Here is a 17249-nt window from a genome sequence, read left to right as displayed (position 1 = left end):
CTCCTCCAATTTCTCCTTCTCCTTCAATTATTCCTCCTCCTCCAATTTCTTCTTCACCTTTTCCTCCTCCATTTCCTCCTCCTCCAATATCTCCTTTTTTGCCTTTTCCTCTTCCTCCTCCATTTCCTCCTCCTCCTCCTCCAATTTCTTCTCGTTTCCTTTCTCCTTCAATTCATTCTCCTTCAGTTCCTCCTCCTCCTCCTCCAATTTCTCCTTCTTCACCTTTTCCTCTTCCTCCTCCATTTCCTCCTCCTCCTCCAATTCCTCCTCCTCCAATTCCTCCTTCTTCACCTTTTCCTCTTCCTCCTCCATTTCCTCCTCCTCCAATTTCTTCTCCTTTCCCTTCTCCTTCAATTCATTCTCCTTCAGTTCCTCCTCCTCCTCCTCCTCCAATTTCTCCTTCTCCTTCAATTATTCCTCCTCCTCCAATTTCTCCTTCACCTTTTCCTCCTCCATTTCCTCCTCCTCCTCCAATTTCTCCTTCTTCACCTTTTCCTCTTCCTCCTCCAATTTCTCCACCTTTTCCTCCTTCAGTTCCTCCTCCTCCTCCTCCTCCATTTCCTCCTCCTCCAATTTCTCCTTCTTCACCTTTTCCTCTTCCTCCTCCATTTCCTCCTCCTCCTCCTCCCGCCCGCCGGGCTTACCGGCGAATTCCTCCTCCTCCTCTTCCTCCTCCTCCTCCTCCTCCTCCTGGCCGCTGCTCTCGGAGAGGCTCCGGCGCGGCTCGGGCGAGAAGTTGACCCCGCGGCCCTCGGCGGGGGCGGCGTCCAGCTGCAGGCGGCTCCCCCGCGCGGGGCCGGGCCGGGCGGCGGCGTTGGCGTTGGCGTTGGCGGCGTTGGCCCGTGCGGAGGGGAGCCCGTCCGCCGCCTCCGCCTTGAGGCGCTGGAAGTAGCGGAGGGCGAAGTCGAGCAGGTCGGCCGGCTGGCTGCGCAGCACCTCCAGCGTGAAGCTCTGCAGCAGCTCCCGCAGCCCCTCCGGCACCGAGACGCTCATGCCGGGCGGCGCCCCGACGCGGGGAAGGACACCCGCCGCCCACCGGCCCCGAAGCGCTGCGGAGAGGCCGGCGGGGCTGCTTCCCTGCCCGGCTTCCCCCCGCGCGCCCTCGGCAGCCGCCCGCCAAGAAAAAAAGAGCCGGGCCCGCCCGTGACGGCAGCAAGACGCGGCCCCGCCCACTCCCCCCCCCCCGCCGACGGGGGAGGAGGGGGGGAGGGAAAGCGAGCGAGGGCGCGCGCGCGCGCTCCCGCGCGCAGGCCGCCCGGGGAAACCATGGCAACCGCCCTCGCGCGCGCGAGCGAGCGCCCCCTGTGCTGCTGCTGCTGCAGGTGCTAAAGGCGGGGAAAGCGAGAGGCTGCGGGGGGGGGGGGCTGGGGATTCTTTCCCGACGTTGCCTCTGAGCATGTGGGGAGTGCCTGGCCCCAGGGAGCGTGGCGGGTGGAAGGGAGAAGGGGGTGGAGAAGGGGGGAGAGGGCGGGTGTAAGCCTCCCTCCCGACGTTGCCTCGGAGCAATTTATTTCTTTTTTTTATTATTATTATTGTAATGCCTTTTATATCCCGCCCTTCTCCGAAGACTCAGGGCGGCTTACAAGCTTAGCAGTAGCCTTCATTCCATGTATATGCCTGCTTATTAGGGCTTTCACACACACACACACACACACACACACACACAAGCGGCATTATTACAAAGTCAGCTTAATTGCCCCCCAACAATCTGGGTCCTCATTTTACCTACCTGGGAAGGATGGAAGGCTGAGTCAACCTTGAGCCTGGTGGGACGCGAACCTGCACTAATTGCAGGCAGCTGGTGTTACTTAAGGAGGCATTAGCCCACTGCTCCACCAAGGCTCTTAAAAGGTGGGGAAGGCGAGAGGCGGGGGAGATTCTTTCCCGACGTTGCCTCTGAGCATGTGGGGAGTGCTTTGCCCCAGGGAGTGTAGCGGATGGAAGGGAGGGGGTGGAGAAGAGGGGAGAGGGCGGGTGTAGCCTCCCTCCCGACGTTGCCTCTGAGCAATTTATTTATTTTTTATTTATTTTATTTTAATGCCATTTATATCCCGCCCTTCTCCGAAGACTCAGGGCGGCTTACAAGCTTAGCAGTAGCCTTCATTCTATGTATATGCCTGCTTATTAGGGCTTTCACACACACCCCCAGCGGCATTATTACAAAGTCAGCTTAATTGCCCCCCAACAATCTGGGTCCTCATTTTACCTACCTGGGAAGGATGGAAGGCTGAGTCAACCTTGAGCCTGGTGGGACTCGAACCTGCACTAATTGCAGGCAGCTGGTGTTACTTAAGGAGGCATTAGCCCACTGCTCCACCAAGGCTCTTGCAGAGTGCTTTGCCACAGGGAGCGTGGCTGGTGGATGGCTGGGGGGGGGGTGAGAGACTGGGGCGTAGCCTCCCTCTGAGCATGTCCAGAGTGCTTTGCCACAGGGAGCATTGGGGATGGGTGTGGGGGCTGAGAGACTGGGGGGGAAGCCTCCCTCTCAAGGCTGCCTCTGAGCATGTCCGGAGTGCTTTGCCACAGGGAGCGTTGTGGGTGGATGGTGGTGGGGTGACAGACTGGGGGAAGATTCCCTCCCGACGTTGCCTCTGAGCAATTGCAGAGTGCTTTGCCAACAGGGAGCGTTGCGGGTGGATGGGTGGGGAGAGAGGGGTGGAGAGACTGCGGGGTAGCCTCCCTCCCGACGTTGCCTCTGAGCAACGAGTGACTGTCTAGTAGTCTCTTCTTTAAAATCTCCAATGATGGAGCATCCACAATTTCTGGAGGCCAGCTGTTCCGCTGGTTGATTGTCCTCGCCGTCAGGAATTTTGCTTGAAGACGTTTCCCACGTCATCCCGGAAGCTTCTTCAGTTCTGACTGACTGCTGGAGAATATAAACCCATCCTTCACTTGGATAGATAGTTAAGGCAGTGTCTTGGATGCAATGAACCTGGCTTTGGGCAAACTCCAGGAGACCGCAGAGGGATGTGTGTGTGTGTGCGCGCGTGCTGTGGTCCAAGGGGTGGTGAAGAGTCAGACACAACCGAGTGACTGAACAACAATACATTTGATATATACACAAATAGCCCACGAGCGTCCTTCGTTATTTTATCCCATTCTCTTCTAAAGCCAGTCAGGTTGGTGACCATCGTGTGTTAGGATAATAAGTTCAAGTGTGCTGTGCACAGAGGGATCTGCTTTTTCTACTCTAAATCCACTAATTTTATTTACTTGTTTAAACAGCACCAGACGGAGGGCCAGCCTGGACCATTTTTTTGACACTGATAGCATGGGGTTCGCACATTAAGGAAATGGCTACGATGCTGTAACGTGCTCTTTTTTGATTCCCCTTCTCGCAGCAGTTGCCCAAAATAAGATGGGTTCTGTGGTCAGGTGCAAGACCAATTCCTGCCAATGCAATTGGCACATCCTTAAAACCTACAGGTCAAACTTGGATATAAAAGGTAAAGGTTCCCCCGCACATGCATGTTAGTCGTTTCCGACTCTAGGGACCGGTGCTCATCTCCGTTTCAAAGCCGAAGAGCCAGCGCTTGTATATATATATATATATATATATATATATATATATATATATATATATATATATATATATATATATATATATATATATATATATATATATATATATAGGGACGCGGTGGCTCAGTGGGTTAGGACACTGAGCTTGTCGATCAGAAGGTCGGCAGTTTGGCGGGTCGAATCCCGAGTGCCGCGGAACAGAGTGAGCGCCTGTTACTCGTCCCAGCTTCTGCCAACCTAGCAGTTCGAAAGCACGTAAAAATTCAAGTAGAAAAATAGGGACCACTACGGTGGGAAGGTAACAGCGTTCCGTGCGCCTTTGGCGTCTAGTCATGCTGGCCACATGACCACGGAGACGTCCTCGGACAAGCGCTGGCTCTTCGGCTTTGAAACGGAGATGAGCACGGGACCCTAGAGTCGGAAACGACTAGCACACATGTGCGGGGGAACCTTTACCTTTACCTTATATATATATATATATATATATATATATATATATATATATATATATGTTTTCGTCGCCACAACTTTCTGAAGATGAAAGGAACGCGGGAAGAAACCCGAGACTCTAGATCTACATATATATATATATATATATATATATATATATATATATATATATATATATATATATATATATATATATATATATATATATATATATATATATATATATATAAATATAAAAGCAGACATGGAAAGGTAAAGCTGAACCACAATTTTCCAGTACCGTCTTATTCCTTAGGTCAGAGGGTCTACCAACTTGGCAACTTTAAAACCTGTGGATCTCAGCTCCCAGAAGGATGGCTGGGGAATTCTGGGAGCTGAAGTCCACAAGTCTTGAAAGTTGCCACGTTGGGAGACCCCTGCCTTAAGATGCTGGATCAAGCTGTAGGATGATTTCAGAAATTGTGGCTGCTCCATCGCGGGAGGCTTTTAAGAAAAGACTTGTCTGGAATGGTAGAGAGAGTCTCTCCTGCTTGAGCAGGGGGTTGGACTAGATGACCTCCGAGGTCCCTTCCAGCTCTCTTATTCTGCTATCTCTTCCCCTCAAAATAATTACCAGCCAACCCTTTGAACTTTAATCAGAGTTTAGCTGAGCTATCACCGCAATAGCTCAACAGCACACAAAAGGAAATGTAAGAAACCTTTCCAGAGAAGCCAAAACGCCCTGTAACAACCCAGAACACCAAAAAGTAGAGATTGTCTCTGTACAACGTGCTTCAACGCAAGGGATAGCGACACAACTTCATCAAAGCATGTCTGCCCGTTGCAACCAAATCACAACACAACCTGGCAAAGTACTTTGCCATGCACCAAAACTAAGACAATTGTAACCTGTTTAGCAACCGTTTTAAGTTATTGACAGCCTGAAAAAAGGAACTTTATGATTAGTCCTCACACTTAAAACCATAGCATGCATACATACGTTGTATATAGCATGCTTAAATGTGTGTTATGTGTGTGTACACTTTGAGAGCAAGCAACTAAATTTCATTTTTAATGTGCCCACAGTAAATATAGGCTATCTATCTATCTATCATCTATCTATCTATCTATCTATCTATCCATCCATCCATCCATCCATCCATCCATCCATCCATCTATCCTTCCATCCATCCATCCCATGGTCAAGTCATTTTAATTTGTGTACTTCACAGCCAGATTCCAACAAGACTCAATTACGATGCCAGCAGTAAAATCAGAAGTCGCAGTCACATGGTGTCTCATTTAGCGACCATGGGTGATTCACTTAACAACAACATCACTTAAGAGTTGCCAATTAAAATTGGGGTAACTGAGGACTTGTCATTGTTGATGTTTCACTCGAGTAAAACATGATACTGTTTTCAGCAATTGAAACGTACTCTTATCATTTTTGAAGTTTCCTAGGAGAATTAAACCACAAAACATACCTATTAAAAAGGGGAAACGAAACAGAATGAGATTATGTCAGCATGGAATAATAATATTGTCTAAAAAAAATAGACAACCTATCCTGGTTGATTAAAATATGAAACTTTTTCTAAAATGTCGGTAGAAAGGACAGCACAATTTTACATAATAAGACTAGGACAGCCTTAAGCGATCTTAAGGTTGCTTCTCCATCTCTGCGATCTTAAGATGTGTGGCCATCAAATCCCCTGCTGATCTAGTATTACCGATTAAATCAATTGTCCTAATAGGAATTCACATTTTTTTTAAAAAAAAAAATCCCTTAAAAGTGGCAGTTTTCAAATTCACAAGGTACACGCTGAGGCGCTAATACAGTTTTTCGGCATTAAGTTGAAATAATCGTCCAATTGATTTTGGGGGGATAATCCTTCCTGCTTACGTCTCAGCCGGATGATGGAGTTAATCTGTTTTTTTATGCAACATGTTCATTATTTTCAGTTAGTGTGTGTGTGTGTGTGTGTGTGTGTGTCTGTGTGTCTGTGTATGTGTAAATGCCCTTCACTAGTTATGGGCTACTTTGAGTTTGCTTTTTTTTAAAAAAAAGCATGTTCCAACACAAATGCTAAGCTGGAGGCCATGTGATGGGTGAAAGATATTGGCTTACGTTTGCAACTGAGCCCAAAATTTCTGTTGCTAAGTGAGACAATTGTTAAGTCAGTTTTGCCCGATTTCTTGTCTCGGTTGTTAAAGAAATCACTGCACTTGTTGAGTTAGTAACACGGTTGTTATGTGAACTGGCGCCCCCATTGTCTTTGCTTGTCAGATGTTCCCAAAAGGGGATCACGTGACCCTGGGACCCGGCGACCGTCATAAATATGAATCAGTTGTCCAGCGCCTCAATTTTGATCACGTGATCGTGGAAATGCTGCAATGGGCACATACAATGTTTGTAAGTGTAAAAAAAAAAGGTTATAAGCCACTTTTTTCAGTGCAGCTGTAACTCCCTCTATATACATTGAGCAAAAGCAGCGACGCGGTGGCTCAGTGGGTTAGGACGCTGAGCTTGTCGATCAGAAGGTCGGCAGTTTGGCGGGTCGAATCCCGAGTGCCGCGTAGCAGGGTGAGCGCCTGTTACTCGTCCCAGCTTCTGCCAACCTAGCAGTTCGAAAGGACGTAAAAATGCAAGTAGAAGAATAGGGACCGCTACGGTGGGAAGGTAACAGCGTTCTGTGCGCCTTTGGCGTCTAGTCATGCCGGCCACATGACCACGGAGACGTCCTCGGACAAGCGCTGGCTCTTCGGCTTTGAAACGGAGATGAGCACCGGCCCCTAGAGTTGGAAACGACTAGCACGCATGTGCAGGGGAACCTTTACCTTTTTAGCAGCAAAAGCAAAACAACGAAGGAAATTTTAAATCTTCTCGTGTCATTTAGTGACGAGAATTATACTAGTCAGAGCCCCCCAGGAAGATTGACGACAACCCTACCACAGAGGAAAAAAAGATTTTCTTTCACAAAGACGCTACATGATAACCAAGAGGAAGGAAAGGTCCTTGACTTACGATCATAATACGGTAGGGTATGTCCAACAATTTTGGTCTTAAGCTGTGACAGTCACAAAGCGGATCGTCACATGAAAAGCACTTGATTTTGCAAGCTTTTTTGTAAAGTTTGTAAACCTTAAGTGAACACCGCAGTCATTAAGTGACCGTGTTGTTCCCTACAAAGTGTTTTTGCAGGAAGCGGGAAGAAAACGTTGGTGTCTAGCAAAAATGGTGTAAATCGAGATTGTGTTAGTAGTTGTGTCAGAGACCATTAGTAGTTCATAATTGCTGAACGCCCAAAATATGATCACGTGATTGCAGGGAGATGTTGTTCCAGATGCTGAACTTCAAATCTGGATCTTGAGTCCCATATTTGGGGTCTGTCTGAACGGTCATTAAGCCATCAGTTGTGCTTTGGGAACTTTCTGCATTATTCCCAGGCGTGTTAGATGTTTTGCACCTCATTATAGGTATAAATGTGCTCCGTGTCTCATTTGCAATTTACTAGGGACAGCTGTTGTACTGAAATTCAGGTATTTTGTCAGCTCTTTGCATGTGCAAATATTGTTTAGGCAGGTTGGAAAGAAGGAACCAGTTCTGAAGTCAAACTATTATTCCTGACAATTGTATTTAAACAGCACATTCAGGTTACAAAATGCAAAACTGCTCGGGAGGCTCATGAAAATATTTTGAAAAACCCACGTGTTCTCCAGACGGGCAGAAAGTTTTTATTTCAATTGCCTCTCTTGTCTACTAAAAATATTTCTGTATGAAAAGAAACTTCGGTGGATGGTTTTCTACTGAAAGAAACCAGGGGGGAAAAAAAGGCCTTAAATTAACCCAAATGTTGCCTTTCCCCAGAATTCTGTACCATTAATCAGAGTTCAGTTGCTTAACTTCAACACAAAGATGATTCACCCCGGGAAGTTTCAACTTACGACCACGGCTGAGTCCAAAATTTCCGTCGCTAAGTGAGATGGTTGTTAAGTGAATTTTGCCCCACTTTAGGACCTTTCCCGCCGCCGTTGTTAGGGAAGTCGCTGCAGTTGTTAAATTAGTGAAACGGTTGTTAAGTCTTCCTGGCTTCCCCATTGTCTTTGCTTGTTGGGAAGTCGCAAAAGGGGGATCACCTGACCGCCGGGACAGTGCAACCGTCATAAATATGAGTCACTTGCCAAGTGCCTGAATTTTGATCACCTGGCCATTGGGGAATGCTGCAACGGTCATAAGAGTGAAAAACGGTCATAGGTTTTTAGCGCTGCTATAACTATGGCCATTAAATGAGCTGTTGTCAGGCGAGGACTAGCTGTAGCCTTTTTTTATTTAAAGACTGAGATTTTAAAAAAGTTATGGTTAGAAAATGTTAAAAGTGCGGTAAAGTGGGTTCTCTAGTGTAAAATTTCTTCTAGGACAGTGGTGGCGAACCTATGGCACCTCGCTCTTTGGTTAAGTTTTCGCCGGAAAAAGCCATTTCTCAAGCCCCTTCCTAGCCAAAACAAGCCTCTGGAGCGAGCGGGCTGTTTTCTGCTTTGAATTATATCAAGTCTGACACCAGAAACAGACTAACAGATGGCCTGAGTGCTGCATGTGTTGCCCTCAAACTTACAAAGTATAAGCCAAGGCTAGACAAATCATCAGCATGCATACAACAGCAAAAATCACATTCATTGTTCAAAAGCGTGCCAAAGGCAAACTTCTACCTTTCAGTAAAAAGTTGTTTGAATTGAAAGCTTTGTTATTGTGTTTTTCTTTTAAGACAAAAGATGTTAATGTACGAGTTGTTGTTTTTTTTTAATCAATGAAAACCTCAGTATTCAGACTAAATTGCCGTGTTGGCACTTTGTGATAAATAAGTGGGTTTTGGGTTGCAGTTTGGGCACTCGGTCTCTAAAAGGTTCACCATCACTGACCTAGGAGATCCCTCCACAATGCAACATTTTTGGATTTAGCTTCTATCCATCGCAGCGTGGACAGGGACGATGGAATCAAACATTTAATGCTGGCTTAGTGATAGGCAGCATCACATCAGCTCCAAAATCCAGATTCTAATAAGGAAAGGAGCCTCCTGCAGAGAGACCCTATTCCTGGAAGCCGTATCAAGTAATTACCAACAAATCCCCTGGCAAAGTATTTATTATGTACAGTCCTCCACTTACAACGGTTCATTTAGAGGCTGTTTGAAGCAATAACAGCCGTGGAAAAAAGGAACTTACGACTGTTTTTCGCAGTTACGATGCTGTAGCATCCCGGTGGCTATGTAATCAAAATTTGGAAGCTTGGCAAGCGTTTATGACATTTGCAGCATCCCTGTGTGTGTGTGTGTGTGTGTGTGTGAGAGAGAGAGAGAGAGAGAGAGAGAGAGAATGAGTGTGTGACGTGATCTCCTTTTGCGACCTTCGGACAAGCAAAGTCAATGGGGGAAGCCAGATATCACTTAACAACCGGGCTACTTACTTAAGAACTTGCAGGGATTCTCTTAAGAGCTGTGGCAAGGAAGGCCGTTAAATGGGGCAAAGCTCACACTTAACAACTGTCTTGCTTAGCAGCCGGAATGTGGGGGGGGTGTCCTAAGTTGAGGGCTACCTGTACCGCGGTGCCCTATTTAGGCAGAATGTTTCTCCACGCCTTGTTTGATCCCGAGCACCAGATGGAGAAACCAGTTGAATTGCACAGTCCAGCCTTTGTCCCGGCAAACTTCAATCTGGTCGAGGAAATACTTCTTAGCGTCGTCTTCGTGCTTGCCGACCGTCAGGGCATCACGGATATATTCAATGTCTTCCTTGCTGGTCAGCTGGGGCATGCCCGTCATGAGCATCATCGAAAAGAGGATGATGAGGAGATTGCTGTGTTTCCGAAGAGCAAGATAAGCCCGCACGCAAATATCCTGCAGAACAAACAAACAACAAACATCCCGGTCAAATGTTTTCTTCCTTCGAGCCGAAGAAGACCAAAATGACACAAATAACATCTTTCGTTTTGAATTAAGAGTTGGCTTTGGCTGGTCTTTTTTTGTTTTGTCTTCTTAGTTTCTGGTTGCAGCCTGGATTGTGATCCTAAGGAAGAACTTATAACCCGAATGCGGTGGTGGGATTCAGCCGGTTCGCACCACTTCGGCAGAACCAGTAGCTAATTTTTTGTTGCCCAGGCCCAGAACGGACTTCCGGAAGCGGCATCCACCAAGAGAACCAGTTGTCTACATATTTGAATCCCACTGTCAAGATTCCCACGTACGGGCTTTTCAAGTGACTCTGAGGCATTGTCTACCTTAAAAGTCCTTTATTAGCCTAATACACCGGCAAATGCTTGCTCGAAAGAAGCTGGAATCTGAAATCTCCGCCCCTTGCACAATAGGTGCTGGTTATCACCTATAAAGCCCTACATGGCCTGGGTCCGGGATATCTGAGGGAACACCTGCTGCCGGCATCAAACGCCCTTCGCCCAGTGCGCTCCCACAGGGAGGGTCTGCTCAGGGTCCCGCCGGTAAGAGATTGCTGGCGGGTGACACCCAGGGATAGGGCCTTCTCGGTGGGGGCGCCTGCCCTCTGGAACCAGCTGCCGGTGGAGCTGAGAACTGCCCCCGACCTCCGATCATTCCGCCGGGGCCTGAAGACCTGGCTCTTCGAGCTCTCGGGCCCAGGCTGAGGAGAAATTTTAATTTGGGGTTCTTTTTAATCGACTACAGGGTCAATTTAATATTTTTTAATTTGGTTCTTAATTTTTGTATTTTGGATTTTTAATTCCCTGTAAACCGCCCTGAGTCCTCAGGGAATAGGGCGGTATATAAATATAACTAAATAAATAAATAAATAAATAAATATAATTAAACACAATTCTCCACCTTTCTAATTTTGTCATTAATCATATTCTCCAATTAATTTAAAGAAGCAGTTTCCCTTCCAGAGCCAAAGTCTTACCTTCTTTAGAGAGACAAATGGCCTTGAAAGTGCCTTCCTACTCTTCCCTCCCACCAATTTTAAACTAAAACAATACACAAGCCTTAAAGCAATACACAAGTTTAACATATGAAATAGCTACTCCTTCATCTCTTGTCAAGCAATGACATTCGATGTTAGCAGCGCTGACATCCGGCCCCCCCTTAGAAAGAGGACAAATCCTGTAACGTAAACATTGCCCGGATGGCTTTTACAGATCTGGAAAGAGGATTCACCCTTGGACCAGATTCTTCAGAAAATGGGGTGAGAATATGAAGCAGAATCTGAGACAGAATCCAGCTGGAATAGCCACAGAATTGGATCACTACATCCAAGATGGCGGCCGCCACAGTGGAATCCAAGTTCTTCTGCCTATCTTTGATGTGCATCACACTTCGGTTGCATCACCACAACTGCTAATTTTACTTGGTTGACGCCCAGGAAAACGGCAATGGACCCCGTGGGGCTGAACCGGATCACAACACACTTGAAAATTATTGAAGGCAATGCACGCCAGTAACATATTTAAGAAGCCACAGATCTAACTAGTTTATATCACGGATTATTTTTGGACTTAACAAATATTTAACGACGGTTAAACTGAAAAAAAGGGACTTAGGATCCGTTTTCACACTTATGACCATTGCAACGTACAGACAGTCATGTGATCAAACTTTGGATGCTTGGTAACACAAATGTATTCATGATGGTTGAAGCAACCCAGGATCCTGAGATTGGCATTTGCAACTTTCTTCAGAAACTTCTGACAAGCAAAGTCAATGGAGGGGAAGCCAGATTTGCTTAAGCACCCCTCGTTTCACTTAACAACTTTAGTGATTCACTTTAACAACCATTGCAAAAAAAGAGTGTAAAATCAGACATGATTCCCTTCGTAACTGTCTTGCTTGGCAGTGGAAAGTTTGGACTCGATTGTGGTCATGAGTCAAGGCCTACCTTCATACTCAGTTCTGTATTTCAAGTAGTAAATTTGCTTTAGGGAAGTACGCCGTCTTGCATTTTTAAATCTCAAAAAGGTCTAGTGCTTATGAAAAGAAGCCTCTAAAAACAACCTATCTATGAACTGCCTTGTGCTTGCTTGTACTTGTTGTGATTCAGTGTCAGCCTGTGCTCCCAGCAGCTGACTCCGATGAATCTGAGGAGGAGGAGGAGGGGTTTGGAGAGCCTTCGGTGTCAGAGGGAGGCTCTGATGCACTGCAGGACTCTCAGCCTGGCCCCTCCAGTCACGTCCCTCATGAGGCTCAGCTGTGTGAGTACGAGGTGTCAGACTCAGAGGAGTCACAGCTGAATCTGTTCAGATGCTAGAAGCAGAAGGCAATCCAGCAGAGCAGAGCAGAGCAAATCAATGAGGCAACTCAGTGAGAGGAGGAGAAGGCAGTGAGAAGCCACGCCTTGGGACTGATAATAAAAGGGGAAGGTGCGGGTGGGGCTGGTTGCTGAAGGCAACTGTTTGGAGACATTCTAAGACAGGGGTGTCAAACTCAATTTCATTGAGGGCCGCATCAGCATTGCGGTTGCCCTCAGGGGGCCGGGTGGGTATGGCCAGGGTGGGCATGGCCTGCTGGGTGGGCGTGGCTAGAGTGTGTATGGCCTGCTGGGTGGGCATGGCCAGCTCTACATCGTTCGCATCAAGGGTGCCTATGGGGGCCTGGGCAGGAGTGGGACAGATCTGAGGGTCTCTGGCGGAAGGAGGGTCTCTGGGCCAGGGCCAAGGCAGTGGGGGCCGTTCCCTCACTGTTTCCAGGATGGCTTCACGGGCCGGATGAAACCACTTCACGGGCTGGATCTGGCCTCCAGGCCTTGTGTTTGACATGTCTGTTCTAAGAGAATCCTGGTCTGTTCTTGCTACTTCTGTTTAACTCTTGTTTGTTGACTCTTGTTTGATATTTTGATTCATTTAGTGAAGGAAATATTCTGTTACTTTTTTGTTTGAACTGTAAATAAATTTGGGTTAGGTTTTTTCCAGCCTATTGACTGTAAAAAGGAAAAAGGGGTTGTCCCTGACACACAAACAGGGCCGGAAGGGGGGAATGCTTGGGGAACCGAAAGTAAATTCTGTCTCTCCTCAAGATGCTGCCTCAAGGTCACCCAGTTGGAAAAAGGAAGAGGCCGCATAGCAAACTACACTTGGACTGTCTGTCAGGCAAACGTCTTGCCTGAACCAAATTGGTGAAACTGGGTGGGAGCAATGAGGGACAGTTAAGGGAGGGAAAAGCAGAATTTAGAGATTTTGGTGCCCAATTTTCAATTCTGGCTTTGCAATACTGCAAAACACTTGATCTCTAACAAACAACACCTTTCTCAACAAAGGGAGCCAAGGATCGATTCTAATTAGGGGTTTAAGCTGTGGCAGGTCTGACACTACCGCCTTCTAAAAAAAAAACATTATTATTTTTTACACCAACGGATGAAAACGATTATATTTTTTAAAAAAATCTATCAGGTTATATCAGCGAGGTTTACGTCGTGCCCCTATTACCTGAAAATTCTGAAAACGCAGACTTGTTTTCTTTCCGGAAGTCCCCATGACAAAAAGAAAATCAGGGGTTAGGACGAAAGGAACTCTTTCCTTATTAATTCCAAGGAAGCTTTTGTAATTTCCAAGAATATGGCCAAAGTCAATATGAAAGAGATTACCTTGGGAAGAAAACAAAAAAAAAATCAATATTACGCCGGGCAATTAAAAACACATCAAATAGGATGACTTGTTACAAAAAAAAACTTTATTGGGCCTTCCCTCTGTATGTTCGCCTTGATCTTTCTACAACGGGAGCTCTCCAACCTTTATCAAAATTTGCTTTTCTATAATCAAATGACTCCTTTGACTGCCATCATCTCTTTGTTCGATGTAAGTCCTCAACTTACATTTGTTTAGCAATCACTCAGTGTTACAATGGCACGGAAGTTTTTTTTCACACTTATGACCCTTGCAGCATCACCAAGGTCATGTGATCAAAATTTGGACGCTTGGCAACTGACTCGTATTTACGACGGTTGCGGTGTCCTGGGAGTCAAGTGATCCCAGTGGCTGGATTCAAAGACCTGAAAAACCGGTTCTCTTATTTGATGCAGGCCTGGGCCTCTGATGCCTAGAACGGACTTCTGGAAGTGGCATCCACACACTCCTGGTGGGCTGTTCTAGGCCCGGGAGGCCTCCTCCAGGCCTCCGATGCCTCCTCCAGGTCTCTGAGGCGTAGAATGGACTTCCGGAAGTGGTATCCATGCAATTCCGGTGGGCTGTTCTAGGCCTGGAGGAGGCCTCCCAGGCCTAGACTGGACTTCTGGAAGCCAGCCGGTTCTCCGAATTTGGGTAAATTTAGCTACCGGTTCTCCCGAACTGGTGTGAACCGGCTAAATCCCACCACTGCGTGATCCCCTTTTGCGACCTTCCGACAAGCAAAGTCAATGGGGAAGCCAGATTCACTTAACAACCAGGTTACTAACAGCTGCAGTGATTCATTTAAAAAAATCTCTCACTTAGCAACAGAAATTTTCAGCTCAATTGTGGTCGTAAGTGGAGGACTATCTGCATTCTCTCTTTCCTGCACTACTTAAAGACATCGAACTGCTAATTTCATGCTAACAGCCACTTCTGGAGATGTTTCAAGGGTAGCCCCATGTACATCCCACGGCAGTAGTCAAGAATATCACCAGGGCATAAATCATCATCATCACATCCCACCAGTTCAGGAATGATGCCTTCCCAATGCAGCGGTGGAAAGAGGCTTTTTGTCACAGACTCGCCCGTGTGGTCACTCATTCAACGTCACCAACCTCAAAACTCACCTGATCCCGTGATCATAATGTTGTCGTTGTGCCTGTCCCCTATTCCAAGGACAAAGGTTGCCACGCAATAGCCTGCACACGAATATACAAATCGCTCCACTGCAGCCTGAAACTGTAGAGACAACGGCTCAGATTTGCGCCAACGTGCCGTACGGGCAAGATCAATTCCATCGAAGCGGTGGCTTTTCAACCACAATCACACTTCCTACCAAGTTGGGGCTGGCAACCCAACAGCCTTCATGTTCTTGCCTATCTGTGGTTCTGACTGTTTTTCCCATGATCAGGCAAGGCAGAGTATTTACTAAAGAAACTCAAAGCAAATAGGAAGTGCTTATCAACGCACAAGGCATAGCGAAAATAAACTTTTTTTAAAAAAAAAGATCTAAAACAAATACCGAGCAGCGAAGCATATAGATACTGGTGTCCATATGCCAACCATAGTCATAGTGAAAAAAAGTCACTTTTATGTACTCTCTCTCTCCTTCCCTCCCTCCCTCTCTCTTAATTGAATGTTCCTATCCATCCTGTAAGGGACACGGTGGCTCAGTGGGTTAGGACGCTGAGCTTGTCGATCAGAAGGTCGGCAGTTTGGCAGGTCGAATCCCGAGTGCCGCGTAGCAGAGTGAGCGCCTGTTACTCATCCCAGCTCCTGCCAACCTAGCAGTTCGAAAGCGCGTAAAAATGCAAGTAGAAAAATAGGGACCACTACGGTGGGAAGGTAACAGCGTTCCGTGCGCCTTTGGCATCTAGTCATGCCGGCCACATGACCACGGAGACGTCCTCGGACAAGCGCTGGCTCTTCGGCTTTGAAATGGAGATGAGCACCGGCCCCTAGAGTCGGAAACGACTAGCATGCATGTGCGGGGGAACCTTTACCTTTACCTTTATTCATCCTGTGATTTTTATTTCCAAGTTCCAGCTAATCGTCTTATGCTGGCTGGGGAATTCTGGGAGTTGAAGTCCATAAGTTTTAAAGTTGCCAAGGTTGGACACCTCTGAGGTACCCCATGATGGCTTACAAAGGAATAATACTTTTCAAGCAGAAATAGTAGCAACCAGGAACACTTGCCTTTTCTTCAATGACACACTTCTCCTTAAGCCACTGGTTTAGTATTTCATCTTTAAACGCCCCGGTGTTCCCAACTGTGCTTTGCTGGATTTTGGCAATCGTATTCGCATCCTTTACAATTTCAATCATGCCTGTTTAAAAACAAAACAAAGCTGGGCTTGGACTAATAGCCTCATTCTGTTGCTGGAAGAACCACGCCATTTCTTTCTCTTTTTCTGCACCTCCAGATCTGCTACTATCAGGTTTACAAAATAGACTAGACTAAAGAGGTGAAATAGGTCAGGGCTACAGGGGATCCTTGACTTACAACTGCAAGTTATGGGGAGAGTAAAAATGAGGGACAAGACTTGAAAGTTTTTGTTACTATAACCTTATACAGTAATAAAGATAGTGTTGGTACTCCTGGTTGGTAATTCTTGTCTGCTTCTAAGTACTGAGTCACCTTATACGAAAAATGGCCAGCGTAAAATTATAGACAGACAGACAGAGGTAGATAGGTAGATTTAAAACAAAAAAAGTTTGGCTTTCATCCCAACACCAAAATATTTTAACCTCTGCAGGTCTTATGATTTTTAAAAATATTGCCTTGGACCTATACATTACCTATTTTATTCCCTGTAGAAATACAGCCATAAGGTAATAAACATAAATCTAAGGAATCTTCTTCCCATATCGATGCCATTATTCGAAGTATCTAATAGAAACAAAAGACAAACAGCATCCAGGAGCTATTTTAGTTTTTTTTAAAAAATCCTAGAAATGTTCATATGAATTAAATCAGTTATTTCAAATCGAATTCAAATCAATTTTTGATGCGGTCTAAACATCTGGATTCCAAATTATTCTATATAAATGTTGCAAAAGAATCCTGACAGGTAATCGAAATAGCTTAAGAAACATACAGCAGAACTTTAAAAGAAAAACTCCCGTTCACTAAAATGCAGAAACATCCTGTCTTCTACGCTCATTCCGTTCACCGTCATCTCTGTGAAGGAGATTAAATATTTGTTGAGTCACCCCCCCCAAGAAGAGGTGAAGTGTGCTTTGCATAATAAAGCTCAACATCTGGACACATCCATACTAATCTATGTTAATCGATCAGAAGAAATTCTAATGGTTGAAGAGACACCATATCTTGAATATTTTTATTTTTATTTTTTTATTTTATTTTTGGTCTCTTCAAGTCAGCCTTAATTCCTGGGGATTGCCTGTACAAGTCCCTGGAATTTCTTGGCAACATTTTGGAAGGGTTTTACCATTGTCTCCCTTCCTGGGGCTGAGAGACAGTGACGGGCCCAAGGTCACCCGGCTGGTTTCATGCCTAGAATTCACAATCTCCAATTTCTAGTCTGAGGCCTTAATCAATACACCAAATTGACTCTCAGCCTTCCATTTATCAGAAATGGTGTAAGGTCTCCTGCTTGGGGGTTAGACTAGATGACCTAGAAGATCCCTTCCAGCTCTGTAATTCTAATATTAATTC

General features: G+C 46.0%; 2 protein-coding genes across 6 annotated transcripts in view; both read right to left on the bottom strand.

Moving 5' to 3' along the window:
* Positions 1 to 1135, bottom strand: part of PRKAR2B (protein kinase cAMP-dependent type II regulatory subunit beta) — a 62138-nt gene extending 61003 nt beyond the window's left edge. For both annotated transcript variants that reach the window (XM_081330696.1, XM_081330697.1), the window contains exon 1: positions 645 to 1135. In XM_081330696.1, coding sequence (XP_081186822.1) covers positions 645 to 993 — 349 coding nt within the window. In that variant the 5' untranslated portion in view covers positions 994 to 1135. The remainder of the gene's footprint in view (positions 1 to 644) is intronic.
* Positions 1136 to 7583: 6448 nt separating this feature from the next.
* PIK3CG (phosphatidylinositol-4,5-bisphosphate 3-kinase catalytic subunit gamma) overlaps positions 7584 to 17249 on the bottom strand; it is a 121609-nt gene continuing 111943 nt past the window's right edge. For all 4 annotated transcript variants that reach the window (XM_081331652.1, XM_081331654.1, XM_081331653.1 and 1 more), the window contains 5 exons: positions 16370 to 16460; positions 15767 to 15897; positions 14698 to 14809; positions 13391 to 13548; positions 7584 to 9845 (listed from right to left, as the gene is read on the bottom strand). In XM_081331652.1, coding sequence (XP_081187778.1) covers positions 9564 to 9845; positions 13391 to 13548; positions 14698 to 14809; positions 15767 to 15897; positions 16370 to 16460 — 774 coding nt within the window. In that variant the 3' untranslated portion in view covers positions 7584 to 9563. The remainder of the gene's footprint in view (positions 9846 to 13390; positions 13549 to 14697; positions 14810 to 15766; positions 15898 to 16369; positions 16461 to 17249) is intronic.

The sequence above is a fragment of the Vipera berus genome, assembly GCF_964194415.1.
Source record: "Vipera berus genome assembly, chromosome: 6".
Lineage (NCBI taxonomy): Eukaryota > Metazoa > Chordata > Lepidosauria > Squamata > Viperidae > Vipera > Vipera berus.
The sequence above is the reverse complement of the archived record's forward strand: the minus strand, read 5'-3'. Positions and strand labels throughout refer to the sequence as shown.